At 55.0% G+C, this 12,811-nt stretch overlaps 1 protein-coding gene across 3 annotated transcripts in view; it reads left to right on the top strand.

The window, feature by feature from the left end:
- Positions 1 to 12,811, top strand: part of DNM1 (dynamin 1) — a 52,361-nt gene that overhangs the window by 26,129 nt on the left and 13,421 nt on the right. For all 3 annotated transcript variants that reach the window (XM_014589993.2, XM_006154028.3, XM_014589994.2), the window contains exons 11-15: positions 2,088 to 2,174; positions 8,104 to 8,174; positions 8,280 to 8,331; positions 8,537 to 8,548; positions 10,713 to 10,826. In XM_014589993.2, coding sequence (XP_014445479.1) covers positions 2,088 to 2,174; positions 8,104 to 8,174; positions 8,280 to 8,331; positions 8,537 to 8,548; positions 10,713 to 10,826 — 336 coding nt within the window. The remainder of the gene's footprint in view (positions 1 to 2,087; positions 2,175 to 8,103; positions 8,175 to 8,279; positions 8,332 to 8,536; positions 8,549 to 10,712; positions 10,827 to 12,811) is intronic.

Genomic DNA, 12,811 nt, shown 5'->3' with positions numbered 1-12,811 from the left:
TGCGTCCCTGACCATGAAACCAATGGGCTGCAGGCTGACAGCCCGCTCAGCCAAGGACTCAGAAAGGAAAGCTGCATTTTAAACACTGGCTAAAAGGCCTGGAACCGCTCAGAGGCAGCCAGATGGAAAAAGATGCTCAAAGGGAGCGGAAACTTCTCCAAGGGGCTGAGGCTGCCCTGTCACGTGTGACACGTGGAAAACTTGAGAAATGTCACATCCAGGCGGTTAGGGGGAGGACTGCTCATGCTATTTGGCAAATTGCTTCGTCTTTGTCCCCCTCCCCTCTGCCCTGGGAGGGAGCACTCGGGACCACCTCGGAGGACGCCTCGTGGTGACTCAGTCCCCATTCTCTGCCCAAACCCTTGGCAATTGTGAGGAGCAAGACCTTCCTTGAGCCTCAGGGAGCAGTGGAGTCCACTGGGGCCCTCCCCTTCAGCCCGCGTTCTTCACCCTGGTCTCAGGCGGCCCCTCCCCTAGGCCACGCCCTTGGCACAGCCCCGGGTGGGTGGGATCTGTGTGCCTCAGGGCTGCCTCTCCTGGGCTGCTGTCCAGCCTGCTTTCTTCCTTATCCCCCATCTCCTTGGCCTCCATCCTGCCCTCAGACACACCACCTATGACCCAAGTGCACCAACCCCCAGCTCCCTTCCCACCTTGGGGATCTACCTGGGAGTCCTGGCCCTGGAACTTTGCTCCTATCACCCTACCTGGGCCTCAGATGGCCACCAAGAGGGGAGGGTGGGCAGCATGGCTGGAAGCTGTTGTGTGGGCTCCCACCACCAGAAGCTCAGTGAGGCCCCCTCCCGGAGGAAGATCTGTCTACGTCAGAAGGCGAGCACCCTGTGCCGGCTCTTCCCGGCAGGGAGGGCGGACATCATCCTTCATCCATTCCCTCATTCCCTCAACATGCCCCTTCGAGCACGGTGCTGTGCCTGCCCCTGCTCCGTCTCTGGGGCACTCACAGGCCTGTCAGTCGAGGGGGGGCTGGTGGGGAGGCCCCTAACTTAGGTGGTCAAGACAGGCTTTCTGAAGAAGGAGACACCCACAGACATGCCCCTTCGAGCACGGTGCTGTGCCTGCCCCTGCTCCGTCTCTGGGGCACTCACAGGCCTGTCAGTCGAGGGGGGCTGGTGGGGAGGCCCCTAACTTAGGTGGTCAAGACAGGCTTTCTGAAGGAGGCACCCACAGAGCCTCGAAGTTGAATGAATGACCCGGGCTTTGTCCGGAGCCCAGCTGAGCTGAGGGCAGGCCTTGTGGGCAGAGGGGGAGGGTTTGGAGCAACTTCCATTTAGCCTCAGTTAAAAACTGGGGGCAGATGGGTGCTGCTGAGCTCCCCAGGGGAGTGGGTGGAGGGGCTGGGGCGATGGTGGAAGCAGGAGCATGCAAAGCGAGGCAGAACGGCCGATTCTGCCAGGAGGGCCCAGGGCCCAGCCAGGCCCCCGCGGGGTACTGCTCATGCTGCTGGTGCCCCCCTCCGCATGCCCCCTGCCCTCGCATGCCTGTGCCTGTGGCTCCCGCATGGTGTCTGGTGTGACTGCTGGTTTTCCCCTGAGCCTCCTCCCAGCTCTGACTAGGAGCATAGCCTGACCCCGCCTGACTCAGGAGGCCAACTGGCACCTTGGGCCCTGCCCTCCCCGCCTCCTCCTGCACAGGAATCTGGAGCTGTCGCTGCCTGATTCCGGAGCTGGCTGTCCCTCCGAGCCTTTAGAAAGGCAAGGGGTAGACCTGAGAGTCAGGGAAAGCCTGGGGACCTAATGCCCCAGTGAGGCCTTAATGGGTCTGTGTAAGATAGCTGGAGTGCAGGCTTGTCCCTGTGTATTTCTCCCCCAGGAAGCACCCCTTCCCTTGGAGTTGCCCGGTTAGGTCAGCGAAGTGGGCATGGAACCCGGAAGACCCTTCAATTGCCACGTACACACTGGGGGAAAGGGGTGGCGAGGCTCGGTGCCATCAGCTTCCTGGGACCCCAGGTCTCTTCCCCGCAGTGTGCCTCCCACCCACGCCCCGGACCCCTGGACTCTGGTGGGGCTTGGGTGCACCCTGCCCATGCCCCTCGTGTACGTGGCTCTCTCTCCCCTCCCGCCCTTCCCCAGCTCCAGCAGTACCCACGGCTGCGGGAGGAGATGGAGCGCATCGTGACCACCCACATCCGGGAGCGCGAGGGCCGCACCAAGGAGCAGGTGAGCTGCCGCCGCCCAGCCCAGGGGGCTCTTCCCAGTTGTCTCTTCTGCCTAGGTCTCCGTCTCCCCTCGAAATGATTCTCTGCTCTCTCTCACAGTAAATACCTTTAACATTAAATGTACCATTTTAGCAGTTGCTATTTTTTTTTTTGGATTTGTGCCCTAGGGCACGTGTGCTCATCATAGAGACAGAGAGAGGAAAAGTGAGAAATCACACACACACACCCCCAAGGGGGATGACCACACCACAGTCCCTTCTCCTCCATTCTCTTCTCCAGATTTGGGCACACACACACACACACACACACATGCCCACCATGGTTTTTAGGCCACCAGGTCTGGGATTTGAACCTTGGAGTCGGCGATGCGGGATCCACCGCCTTAACCACTACACCACCTGGTGGCCCCATTTTAGTGGATTCTATTAATATTATTTTTATTTAAATTTATTTTAATTTGATCAGAGAGGGACAGAACGAGAAAGAGAGAAAGTAAGAAAGCCAGCAGCCATGTCTGGGGACTCAAACCACAGTTGGCCACATGGGAGTCCAGCACCCTAACCACCACACCACCGGCTGGCCCCCATTTTAGTGGTTTTTAAGTGTATATTTCAGTGGTTAAGAACAGTCACAGTGTTGCAGAGCCATCACTGCCATCCATCATGCTGCAAAATTAAACCGTGCGCCCATCACATGCTAACGCTCCACCCTCCCCAGCCCCAGGCAGCCATTACGATACTTCCTGTCTCGATGAATTTGACCACTTTCGGTCCCTGTAAGTGGAACCATTCAGTACTTGTCTTTTTGTGACAGGCTTTTTTCAATTAGCCTGTCTTCAAGGTCCACTTGTGTCGTAGTTTAGCCAGAATCTCCTTCCTTTTTAAGGCTCGAGTACTACTCTGGTCTATATGTATACCACGCTTTGTCTTTCCATTTGGGTTGCTTCCACCTTTTGGCTATTGTGAATAATCCTGCGGTGCAGGTGGGTGTACACGCTTCTGTCTACTGCTTCCAGTTCTTTTGGGTATATATGCAGGAGCGGAATTGTGGGACCATGGGTTTAACTACTCGAGGAACCACCGTATACATATTTTACATTCCCATCACCATTTCTTTCCTTCATCTTTTTTTTTTTAATTATTTAATTTAGGGGCTGGCAGGTGGCATGGTGGTTAAAGGTGCTGGCTTCCCATGTGGCCGACTGTGGTTCGAATCTTGGACCTGGTGGCTTGCTTTCTCACTTTCCCTTTCTCTCTCTGGTCAAATTAATAATAATAATAACAAATGGAATTAAATAAGTAAATAAATATTTAAAAAATAATTATTTCATTTAATTGTTTTATTATTATTTTAAAATTTTGACCAGAGAGAGGTAGAAAGAAGGAAAATGAGAAAGCAAGCCTCTAGGTCCAGGACTCGAACTATAGTTGGCCGTGTGGGAGTCCAGCACCTTAACCACCACACCCCTGCTGGTCCCTCTTTTCTTCTTTCTTTTTTTTTCAAATTGGCTACAGGATATGTGCACTCACCAGAGAGAAAGAGAAGGGACCCCTCAGGGTGGGCTGTCCATGCTCAGTCCATCCTCCCCCACTCTCCCGCTGGGATTTAGGTGCACCTGCACATGCACCCAGAGTGTTTTCCAAGCCGGGTCGGGGATTCAGAGCACGCAGTCGGCCATGTAGGATCCCGCTGCCTCAACCACCGCACCACCACCTGGCCCCTTCTTCTTTCTCTTAGTCTGGCCTTTTCAACTTTCTGGCACTCTGTCCTTCAGGACTCTCTCTATTTGCTGTTTCTTTGGGTCACCTTTTCCCCTTGGTGACCCCCTCCTCATGTATCGTTCACTCACTCATTCATTCAGTCAGTCAGAAACAGTCACTGTGCGTCTGAGCTGGGAGGGCAGAGACGAGCAGGCCTGCAGTGGCCCTCAGGAAGCTCAGAGGCTGCCCGCCTTTCCTGGTCCAGCTCTGCCACCTGCGTGTCTGCCCCCACCTCTGACTCCCATCTCACAGCTTCCATCTTCACACATCCCTTCTCCACAATGGTGCTTCATCTGCTCACAGCTTTTGTTTTGTGTTGTTTTGGTTTTTGATTTGCTAGAGGGTGCACTCATTGGAGAGCAACAGAGAGGGGGGAAGCAAGAACGCAATCCCCCAAGGGGCATAGTCACCCTTCTCCATTTCTCCCTCCTTTCGGGATTTGGAGCACGCATGTGCATGCATCGGCATGTTTTTTCAGGCTGCTGGGCCCAGGACAGAAGCATGTGGTCAACCATGTGTGATCCAGCCACCCTAACCACCATGCCCCAAGCTGCCTCACTCACATTTTTACTGTTTTTAAATCTTATTACAAAAGTGATAAATAATCAAACAATCAGCATACAAGAGGTTACCTTATAAGTCTCAGCATTCACTCTTCACCACCCCCTTGCCGCCCACAAAATAGCTGTTATTAACGGCTTGGTGTGCTGCCGTCAGGTGTTTTCCTAGGCACGTGTACTCACACATACACAGACACACTCCAGATTCCGCTTCCGTCTTAAAGAACTGGAACCCTGCTGTGTGTCTTGCCTTTTTTCTATGGAGATCATCGTAGTAGATCACACCCGTGGAGTACCTCCTCCGCAGACGTGTGCCCTGTCTCCTCTCGTCTGTCTTCAGTCCTTTGAGGCAGAAACGCTTCGTTTGTAGAATTTGAGGCTCAGTGAGGACAGGCCCCAGGCTCAGAGGAAGTAGCAGGGCTTGGGTCTAGCCCCAGCTGTCGCTGTCCTCATGACTCAGTTGCACATCCCGTCACTCTTGATGACTTGTGGACGGAAGACGGTCCTCCCGTGCTGGGACCCAGAAATTGTCCTGACTCTCTTGCAGAGCACGTTATTGCTTAGAGAGTGCCATCGCCCTCTGGCGCCCCTCGGTGTGTCCCCAGGTTTTCTTTTTTCTTTTTTATTTTTTGAAGAGGTTTGTGCTATAGGGCGCGTGCGCTGGCCAGACAGACAGAGAGAGACAGAGAGATAGAAAGCGAGAAATCACCCCCCAGGAGGGATGGCCATGCCACAATCCCTTCTCCTCCATTCTCCTCTTGGGATCTTGGGCACACACACACACACACGCGCCCGGCGTGAGTTTAAGCCACCGGGTCCGGGACTCAAACCACAGTCGACTACATGGGAGTCCAGCGACATAACCATTATGCTAACTGCTGGTCCTGCACACACCCAGGTTTGCTCTATAACAGACTGCATGACATCGACCGTGTTGGTTCATATGTATTTGGCCCACTTGATGAGTTTATCCACCAAGAGAAAATTCTAGAAGTGAATGTGTGCCCTTTTGTGGTGCTGTTAAATAGCCCTCCAAGAAGGAGATGTTAGTCACACATCCAACAGCAGTAGACAAGAGCCCACGTCCCATCTTGTGCCCCCCTCCACTTAGTATCAACATGGAGTATTGGGCAGGCCCCATAGCACAGAGGTTAAGCACTGCGAGGGGAAAAATACAAAAAACAAAAAACAAAAACAAACAAACAAACAAATCAGTCCCTGCAGCTTGAAAAATGGTCTGGGCACATGTGCATGCATGCCTAAAATCATGATAGATGGAGAAATGGAAGAAAAAGGATTGCAGTGTTATCATGCCCCATAGGGAGTCCTCTTTCTCTCTCTGCCAAGTACACGCTCTGGCAATAAAAAGTTTAAAAAAAAGAAGATTCAATAAAGAAACTTTATTTATTTTTATTTATTGTTTTTAGAGAGTTTTTTGTTATTGGGTGTGTGCACTTGCTGGAAAAACACAGAGAGACAGAGAAACAGAAAGCAAGAAATCATTCCCCAGGTGGGGAAGGCCACATTCCAATTCCTTCTCCTCCGTTCTCCTCGGGATTTTGGGCATGCACCCACACATGCCTGGTGTGTTGGGTTTTTTTGTGTGTTTGTTTGTTTGTTTGAGAGGTTTTTGCTATAAGGTGCATGCGCTCGCCAGAAAGACAAAGAAAGTCAGAGAGACAGAAAGCAAGAAATCGCCCCCTCCCCCAGGGGGGATGGCCACACCGCAATCCCTTCTCCGAATCCCTTCAGGATCTTGGGCACGCACACACTCGTGCCTGGCGTGAGTTTAAGCCATCCGGTCCAGGACTCAAACTGCAGTCGACTACATGGGAGTCCAGCGACGTAGCCATTACGCCACCTGCTGGTCCCACGCACCTAATGTGTTTTAAGCTGCCAGGTCTGGGACTTGAACAGCAGTCAACTATGTGGGAGTCCAGCAATGTAACCATTACACCATCTGCTAGTCCCAACAAAGAATATTTATTATTGGGGCCAGCTAGTGGCACCCAGGAACCTGTCAGCTGCCATCCACAGCTCCCACTCTGCATGGTTAAGGTGCTGGACTCGCACATGGTTGACTGCGATTTGAGTCCTGGAGCTTGAAAATCATGCCCGGCCTGTGTGTATGTGTGCCCAAAATCCCAGGAGGAAAATAGAGGAGAAAAGATTGTTTCATGGCCATCCCCTCTGGGGGTGATTTCTCACTTTTCCTCTCACTGTCTGCCTCTATCTAGCAAACACATATGCCCTGTGGCATAAACCTAAAAAAAAAAGAACATTTAATATTAATTTCATTGGTTAAAAAGAGACTCACTGGGGCCAGCAGGTGGTGTAGTGGTTATGACAGTGAACTCCCACATGGCCAAAAGTGGTTTAAGTCCTGGACCCGGTGGCTTGAGACTCACACTGGGCAGCAAATTAGAATCCTCTAATTACCCTAGGAGGAGAATGGAAAAAAAACCGCAGCGTGGCCATTCCCCCCCCCCCAGGTGATTTCTCACTTTCCCTCTCATTGTCTCTTTGTCTCTTTCCTTCCCTGTGAGCACACATGCCCTATGGCAAAAACTTAGGGGGAAAAATAAAAAAGAGACTCACGGTTAGGGCAGCAGATGGCATGGTGATTAATGATGCACTGGATTCCCACAATGCTGACCACAGTTCAAGTCCCAGACCTGGAGGCTTCAGAAACATACCAGGAGCGTGTGTGTGCATGTCCCTAGAATCCCAAGAGGAGAATGGAGAAGGGATGGCAGTGTGGCCATTCTCCTCCGCCATCCCTATCCCCAACCCCCGTCAGGGGGTGATTTCTCACTTTCTCTCTCATTATCTCTCTGTCTCTCTGCAGTGAGCACACACATCTATGGCAAAGGGCTTTTAAAAAGAGAGAGAAAGAGGGACCAGCAGTTGGCATAATGGCTGTGTCTCTGGACTCCCATGTAGTCGACCTCAGTTCTGGTCCCAGATGCCAGGCACGTGTGCATGCGTGCCCAAGATCCCGAGAGGAGAATGGAGAAGGGATTGCAGCATGGCCATCCCCCTGGGGGGGTGATTTCTCGCTTTCTGTCTCTGTCTTTTTGGCAAGCACACGTGCCCTACAGCAAAAACCTCTCTAAAAAAAAAGAAGAGCAAGAGAGTCTTTCTCTCATTGTCTTAACTTGCATTTCTTGATTAATGAGGGCAAGCAGCTTTTTTTTTAAGAATTATTTTTATTTAATTTCATTTATTCATTCATTTATTCTAACTTGACCAAGAGAGACACAGAAAGAAAGAGAGGGGAAGTGAGAAAGCAAGCCACCAGGCCTAGGACCTAAACTGTGGTCGACCATGTGGGAGTGTCCAGCGCCTTAACCACCACGCCACCTGCTGGTCCCCAAGGGCAAGCAGTTTTTATGCATCCGTATTGGTGGTAGGCATTTCTTCTGTGAATTACCCATTTCTGTTTGGGACCGGTCTGATTGGTATTTCTCCTGCCTGCTACTTCCTGCTTGTGATGGGCGCTAACCTGGGTAATGTGCCATGTTGCGAGCACTGTTTTCCCACCTTGTTACGCATTTGGAAACGCGGCGGTGTCTGTCCCCCGCGCACACTGACTTCTGTACCCTTGAAGGTCATGCTTCTCATCGACATTGAGCTGGCCTACATGAACACCAACCATGAAGACTTCATAGGCTTTGCCAAGTGAGTGCGCCTGGGGCAGAGACGGTGATATGCAGGTTAGCCCTGGGGTCCTGGGGCCGCCGGCCTCTTGAGAGAGGTCCTGACCCCTGCCCTCTCCCCTGTTAGTGCTCAGCAGAGGAGCAACCAGATGAGCAAGAAGAAGGCTTCAGGGAACCAGGTGAGTGGGTCCTGGCACCACAGCCCGAGGGACGGAGGGTGCCGGATGGACGCCACACTCTGAGAGCCCCCTCCCCCAAGAGGAAGGGTCCCACGGGGACCAGGGAACCTGTCAGCTGCCAGCTACAAGCTCCCACTGTGCCTCAGTAACCCTCTCTCCTCTCTCTTCGATGCTTCTCATGGTTGCTATGGTTACCTCTTTGCAGGATGAGATTCTGGTGAGTACCAGGACTGGGGCTCTTGGCTTGCACAGTGAGGGAGGGAGGGGACCCATCGGCAGTGGGGGTCTCCGGGGAACATGAGGGCACACTGCTTTGAGCCACTTGCACAGATCAGGACGTGGGTTCCACACCTGCTCTCACGCTGAGAGTGGGGCCGACACACACAGTCCTGCCCCTGTCCCGTGACATACCGGGTTAGGTACCTGCTTGGGAGCCAGACATGCAGGGTGGGGTGGGCATAAAGGCCCAGAACTTCACAGGTGCCCCTTCAGCCCCGTTGGGTGGAGGGGTGGATGGATGTGAGAGACATGTTCTTACGAAGCTGCCAGCCGTCTCTACCAGGGAGTGAGAGAGGAGTGAGAAGTCAGTCAAGTCCCTCCTCACCTGGCTGCCTGCTCTCTGCCCTCCAGCTGTCAGTGAACAGATCAGTCGTCGGGAGCCCCTTCTCCACCCGAGCCGGGCCCTCGGCTTTCCTCTCCACAGGTCCCAGGGGCCGTAGTGTCCTCGTAAGAATTAGGTGCTGGTGTGATGTCTGACTGAACGTCTCCTTCCCCTGGGTCCGTAAGAGGAGGGCGGGGCTGTCGTTCAGGGTTAACTCTGCAGTCCCACCCCAGCTCTGGGACCCCGTAGTGCTCAGGAGGAAGGAGCGAACATCTCAGGACTACTCAGTTCAGCCAGTTCTCACGGGTGTCTACACTGTGCTGGCCCACAGGAGTCAGACTCTGCTCCTGCCGCTGGAGACCTGGGCCTTTAGGCTGGGCCCAGCAAGGCTCCCAAGAGTCCTGGGCAGGGTGGGAGTAGGGAGACAGGAGGTCCCTGGAGCTCCAAAGGAAAGAGGCTTTGGGTAAACAGGGAGGGGTGCAGGCCTGGGGGCTGAGGGGAGGTTGCAACCTGCAAGTCAGGACAGGAGGCTGGGTGGCAAGATCTGCTGGTCAGACCCTGGGACGTGGAGAGGACTCAGTTCCGGAGACAAGACGCCGAGGTCATCTAGCCGGGATGGAGTAAGAAATTATGGGATGCCTGGCTCTCGGGTCCCTGTTAACCGGGAAAAGCAGCTGTGCCCTCCCCTGTGGCCTGAGTTCTCTTCAAGGCTCTTGAGGAAGCCAGAGAGGAGTGAGGAGACCTCCAGGGGGGCCGGGAGAGGCCCAGGAGCAAGCCTAGCCCCAGAGGGCTTTGCTGGATGTTCAGAAAAGCCAGGGTGTTGGGGTCAGGGGTGGAAGCGGAGCAGTACATTCATCCCCACGGCCTGACCTACCTCCAGGGCCTGGGCAGTCACTGTCCTTGGAATGGGACCCACAGGCCTGTTCTGTGGCATGGCTCAGGATAGTCCTGGGGCAGCTGCTTTCTATAGCAAAAAGGGGCCTTTGCTTATTACTCGGTTTTCCCCAGGAAGAAGGGGCCTGGGCAATTCATGGCTCAGCTGCATCCCCCTGCCCCAGGGGGCCTGGAGTCAAGGACTGCTGGGCCCATACTAGCATGCCATTTGTTTATTCACGCACAAGTGTTCACTGACCACCTACTGTTTGCCAAACACTGTGCGAAGTTCTGGGATATACTAGCGAAAAAGACAGTTTACAGTTTTGCTACTAATCACACACACACACACACATTAGTTTAAAAATGCAGCCATTGTTATAGAGGAAGACTTAAGGGAGTGATCAAAGGTTTGATGGGGAATACTATTTATACTGGGGCCAGGGAGGGCCACCTGAGAATTCGAATTCTGATATCTGAAAGGTGAGTAATTTGCCAGGCCAAAAGAGAAATACTCTCTAAGGCAGAGGCGACAGCAGCATGGACAAGTCCGTGAGGTCAGAACAGCTCTTGGATAGATCGGACCCTAAGCTTAAAGGACAGAGTGCTGTCCTCCAGGCAGCCACACAGACTGCACACTTTCAGCCGGGGGAAGCTCACCCCTGCCAAAGCCACCAGCCCCCTGGGCAGACAGCTCTGACTGCCCGAGGCTCTTTATCCTCGGCCCTCCTCTGCTTTCCCCTCTGCTCACTGCCATTCAAACCAGGGCAGGTCCGGCCCCACATCCCCTGACTGCCAGGCCTCTGTGAGCGCGGCGGGCTGGGCTTTTGAATGCTTCTCTGCCTGCCTCGCCCTCCATGGGGAAGCTTGGCCCCTTCCCCTGACCTCCTGCCTGCACACTCTCCAGGTCATCCGAAAGGGCTGGCTGACTATCAACAACATTGGCATCATGAAGGGGGGCTCCAAGGAGTACTGGTTCGTGCTGACCGCCGAGAACCTGTCCTGGTACAAAGACGATGAGGTGAGTAAAGGGCCTGCTGGTCATTAGGGGCCAGGTGTGGAGCCAGGAGCAGGCTCAGACCCTGGCATAGGTTCGAGCAGACTGGACCATGAACAGGGGTCTTCAGACGTCCCATCAAAGACCCGTGAGTGGAATCGGGTGCAAGGATCTGGCAAGCAATCCTGGGGGCACTGGCGGAGGTGCCCTGTCTCTTGGGTTGGAAGGAGACGGTGGCTTGGGAGGATCGCAGAGCTTGGGGCTGAGCGCCCTGAGAGGGTGGGCCTTCCTGTTTTCCTGCTCCAGGGTGTGCCGCCTCCTTGGTGGCCCCCACAGGCCCATGACACACACGTGTCCAGCCGCCAGATACTCGGTTAACCCCTGCACCCCAGTCCCCTAGACCCTTGTGGTCCAAGGAAGATGCCCAGGGTGCCTCCAGGCCAGGGGGCAAGGAGGGATGATGCCCTGAAGAGCCACCACATCGACCCTCCTGCCCCCAGGCACTCAGAAGCCCCCTGCCACCTCCTTCCCATGTAGCTGGGCTCCTTTAAGAATGAGTGTATTTGGCTTCCACATCTGGATTCCAGAGGTGACCAGACAGACGGGGAGGGCTGGGGGGGCTTGTGGTAATGAACTCCAGCTGGCCACCAGTGGGGGAAGGGACCCTCTTCTTCCTGAGGGGGCTGCTGGAAGATAAGGGTACTCTCGGCTGGGGAGGGGTACAGGGCAGGGGCCTGTGATTTTTATCTCCAAGCCCCCTCTTGGTCCCTGTCTCCTTCAAGTTTGTCCAGGCAGGGCCCCCTCCTCCCCACCTTGGGCGGGGCTCTCTGCCGTCACCGGCGGGGGCGCCAAGCCATCTGGACCTCATTACCCCAACCCCGGCCTCTCCCGAGCAGGAGGCCCTGGAAGGGATGAGTGTGAGGTGGTGTGGGGCATGGGCGGGGGGCCACTTCCTGCTGTTGCCCCGGCCGTCTTCCTGGAGCCCCCACCACCACCGCGGGTCTGGTGCTCCTGTGTTGGGGTCCCTGACACCGCATGGGGGATGTGGTGACCTTGGGGCCAAGGGCTGCAACCACTGCCCTGGGCGAGGGTTCTCCTGCCCTCAGTCTGGGTGTGTGGGTCTTTTCTGAGCCTTGTTTGCACATTTAACCTTAGTCATGCCTGAGAACTGGCTCTGGGAGGTGGGAGTGGGCTGCGAGCAATGACTGCTGGGAGGAGGGGTGTGCAAGCATGCGTGCAGGGTCTGTGCGTGTGTGTACATATGTGTGTGCCATTTTATAGGAGCGTGTGTTCGGGGCGTGAGCATCTAGGCGTGTTTGGAATATGAGGGTCTGTGTGCACTTGGGGACAATGGCGTGCCTGAGGTGTGCTCGGCGTGTGTGTGTGCTGGGTGTGGGGAGTGAGCCTGAGGAGGGAGGGTGTGAATGTGGGATATCTGAGAATGGGTGGTGTGGAGGTGGGGAGGGCGAGAGTTCCCCTGTGAAGGTCGAGGTGTCTGGTGTGTGTGCGTGCACGTGTGCTCGGAGCATGGATTGTGCGTGCACGTGTGCTCGGAGCATGGATGTGAGATGTGAGGTTTGGGTGTGTGGATGTGTCTGAGTTGTGGTGTGAGTGTGGAGGTGCATGTGTACTGGGTGTGAGTGGGGTTTTGCACTGGAACAGCTGAGAATACGGAGGCAGTGAGCTCGGGGAAGAGTGTCCACCCCCTCCTCGGCCGAGCCCCGGCCCTCTGAGCAGACAGGCGCTGCCCACATCCCCAGTGCTCCATGGCCCCCATCTTCAGTCTTCCTCCACCGCTCTCCCCCCAGCCACCACTGTCCCCCAGCCCCACAGCAGAGTGGTGCCCCCATCCTTCTGTGCCGCCTCCCAGCCCACCCTGTGCCCCCAAAGCCCGGTTCCGGCTCCAGGCTCCAGTTCTGGGATGCCGGCGGGGTGCTGCAGCTCTCCATCGCGGCGCCGAGGGTCTAACCCAGCCCAGCCTAACCAATGGGCAGACTACTGTACAATTC

Source organism: Tupaia chinensis, unplaced genomic scaffold, assembly GCF_000334495.1.
Source record: "Tupaia chinensis unplaced genomic scaffold, TupChi_1.0 Scaffold000394_1, whole genome shotgun sequence".
In the NCBI taxonomy this organism is placed as follows: domain Eukaryota; kingdom Metazoa; phylum Chordata; class Mammalia; order Scandentia; family Tupaiidae; genus Tupaia; species Tupaia belangeri.
This window is presented reverse-complemented; position numbering and strand designations above follow the sequence as displayed.